Genomic DNA, 3,263 nt, shown 5'->3' with positions numbered 1-3,263 from the left:
ATCAAAGCTTCCAGGTGAATACTTGTACTTAGTACATACTTTCTGGAAACTGTTTTTTAAAATCAAAATTCTATAATTGATTTTCAAAGACTACTTTTTGATCATGCAGCAAAAAAGCATGGACACGATCACAGTCCACTTTCTCCTTGCACATGTCCACCTGCTTCATGTCATTCTGGGAGGTACTGATGAACCAGCCTGGGTACTTGACCGACTCAAAGGTGTTAATGGATTCGCCTGAGCCATTTCTGTAGAAGAGGAAACGCTCCATATCATCATCTTCTTTGATGGTCCGCAATGTTTGTCTGTCTTTTACCTCCTATAAAAGAAAAAATCCATTAGCAACATAATGATTGCATAATAGTAGTAGTAGTCTAGTTTGACTGATATTCCTGAGTGTTTATATTCAATTGCCTCTCTCATTGAGTGCTATCTTAAAAATATTTGGGATATATTGCATTGTCTTAGTACATATTTTAGCTGACCTGTGATCCAGTGTGCATTATAAAATCAAAATAAAAACCCATTATGATTTCAGTCATAATGTGTCTGAAATCACAGAAATCATGGGGCACAAGGCAGGGATGTATCCTGGACAGGGCGCTAAGTCATCACAGGTATTACACACACACACACACACTTACACTTACAGGCAATTGAGGGTAACCAACCCACCTACTGGCATGCAGAGTGGAATAAAAATAAAGCAGCATTTAAACAATTAAGTTTAAAAAGTGAGATTTTAAAGGTACAATGCTTAAAATGTTTATGTTCACAGCCAAAGCAATTCTGGTCATGAAAAATAAAAACTGATGTCAGTTTAACCATATTTAACATCTGTGGTAATACCTCGTATTTACTGTTCACTACTGCTTCCTTTAGATTTATTCACAATAACATTGGCTGTAGTACCCACCCAATTTTAATGACATATTTTAGACAAACACAACACATACAGATATGTTTTTGTTAACACACCTCTAAGAAGAGAGAAGGGACTCCTTTATCATCGTTCCTGCATGAGAGATAAAGGTTGCTTTTCACAATTCCCAAACATACAGGCAGGCCTCTGGTGTCCTTAGAATATGGAGGTGTGTAGGGTGAAAGGTTGAACCATACTGTGGAAACAAAAGCATTTCATTTTAGTTGTGGTGATGTGGATGATTTTGTGGTAACAACTGAAGTTCAGGATTAGCAAGGAAAAGCAAACAGAGAGAAAATAAAGAGTGATATCAAACACACCATTTATTTTACAAAGAGTAAAGGTCGAAGAATGAAGTGAAGGTGATGAATTAAATGGCAGGATTAATTAAGACAAAAATGGCAGATTTGAGGGTTAAGTCAGACATGTAGGAAGCTACATATGCAGTACATACAGCATATTAGTGGTATAATAATATCAACAATAATAATTTTTTTATTATTAAGTTTTACCTTGATGGTCCCAATTGCCAGCCTTTAGTGTTACGGATAGCAGGACTGAACTGCCTTTGGGCTTCACCAAGTTCTTTTGGGAATGATCACAGATAGTGCACTGCACAGTCCTTTCCTGCATTTGGTAAGTCTTGCTTGAATCACGGTACATCTCCATCACCTTGCATTCTGTGTGACAAAGAAAGAAATTGCTTATACAGTTTCATTAAAGTGCAGTGCACACCAGAGCAACTGCACAGCAAACAGACTTTTATTAAATAACAACAAAAATGTTCTACCTTCAACCACATTCTCAATGATGACATTGAAGAGCTTCTGGTGGGTGAGGTCTGCTGACTGAGTTTTATGGATATTCTTTAGTCTATGCAGAGCAATTACAATGTTTGCCACCTGACGCATGCTGTGAGGTTGTTCAGTAAGCTCGATTCGGATTCCTTTGTGCAGGTCACATCTGCCACTCTGTAACACATCAGAATCCACTATAAGCTAAAGCATTGTGGGGAAAGATTAAGAAAACCAAATCTGGGTCCATGACTTACCATGTTTAAGGGATCAACGCAGTCCAGCTCATCAAAGTCCATGCCAAAGTCAAAAGCGGCATCACTATCAAAGTGACTGTTAAAATAAAAATAAATGACAATTTTTGTACACTGATAAAAAAGATGATAAAAATGATTTTTAAACTACAAAATTTAAACACAATACAAAATGAGGTGGGGGAGTTTGATCTCAACAGGTTGACAAATGTGTTTTCTAATTGCCTTATGTGTCAGGTCATTTTACTTTTCCAGCATTTAGCAGCTGCTTTTATCCAAAGCAACTTACTATTGTGACCGAATACCGGGAGCTCCGGTTTCCTCCCACAGTCCAAAGACATGCAAGTGAGGTGAATTGGAGATACAAAATTGTCCATGACTGTGTTCGATATAACCTTGTGAATTGATGATCTTGTGAACTGAGTGACTACCATTTCTGTCATGAATGTAACCAAAGAGTGTAAACCATGATGTTAAAATCCTAATAAATACACAATGCATGCTCTTAAAGATAAAGGGCCAGATTTCTAAACCAGTACCTCATCTGCTGAGCTTTCACTACCCTTTAGGGCAGTGGAGTGTTTTAAGACTAATTGACTTTGACCTGCCCTAATTTAAGAATAAATGGATACTTTAGGACATAATCACTCAGTATTGGCTAACATTTTGGAGAAAGTAATTGTAATATTTATGTTTTTTCGGCCTCATATTCTAAAGAAGAAGAGTTCTTTAATGAATTAAACTTACCTTGGCAGAGATAACAAATCCGTGTCAGCCATGGAGAAAAAAGTTAAAATTTTTAAATAATCAAACAATTAAATAGGCAGTTGATTCACAATTAAATGATTTGCGCTGCCCTTTGGTATTTCTAAATTCCTCAGCTTGTTGAAATGTTTACACAGATCAGTGGTTCCACACCGAGCTTTTAAAGCGCTGTCGGGGGAATTCACGTGCGCGGAAATGGTTGGAATATTGCGCAAAATCTCTACGTCAAAACATCGTTTAGGAAAACCCACCAAAATCCTGACACGCGCCTTGACACGCCTTACTGGTGATTAATATGTTTTTAATACTTCTGCTACTACCACCAATACGACTATTAACAAACAATATTATTATTATTATTATTATTATTATTATTATTATTATTGTTATTATTATTATTATTATTATTATTATTATTATTATTATTATTGTTATTATTATTATTATTATTATCATCCGTATTATCATTATTATCATTATTATTATTATTATCGTATTATTATTATTATTATTATTATTATTATCATT

At 35.4% G+C, this 3,263-nt stretch overlaps 1 protein-coding gene across 1 annotated transcript; it reads right to left on the bottom strand.

Annotated features, from left to right (window-relative positions):
- On the bottom strand, window positions 1-2,749 carry il1b (interleukin 1, beta). Its single transcript, XM_063013821.1, has 6 exons — window positions 2,718-2,749; window positions 1,974-2,049; window positions 1,713-1,893; window positions 1,435-1,602; window positions 979-1,118; window positions 1-319 (listed from the first exon to the last, which is right to left on the bottom strand). Exons 1-6 carry the CDS (start codon window positions 2,747-2,749, stop codon window positions 71-73), a joined length of 846 nt encoding a protein of 281 aa, XP_062869891.1. The 3' UTR covers window positions 1-70.
- Window positions 2,750-3,263: the final 514 nt, after the last annotated feature.

The sequence above is a fragment of the Trichomycterus rosablanca genome, chromosome 18, assembly GCF_030014385.1.
Source record: "Trichomycterus rosablanca isolate fTriRos1 chromosome 18, fTriRos1.hap1, whole genome shotgun sequence".
In the NCBI taxonomy this organism is placed as follows: domain Eukaryota; kingdom Metazoa; phylum Chordata; class Actinopteri; order Siluriformes; family Trichomycteridae; genus Trichomycterus; species Trichomycterus rosablanca.
This window is presented reverse-complemented; position numbering and strand designations above follow the sequence as displayed.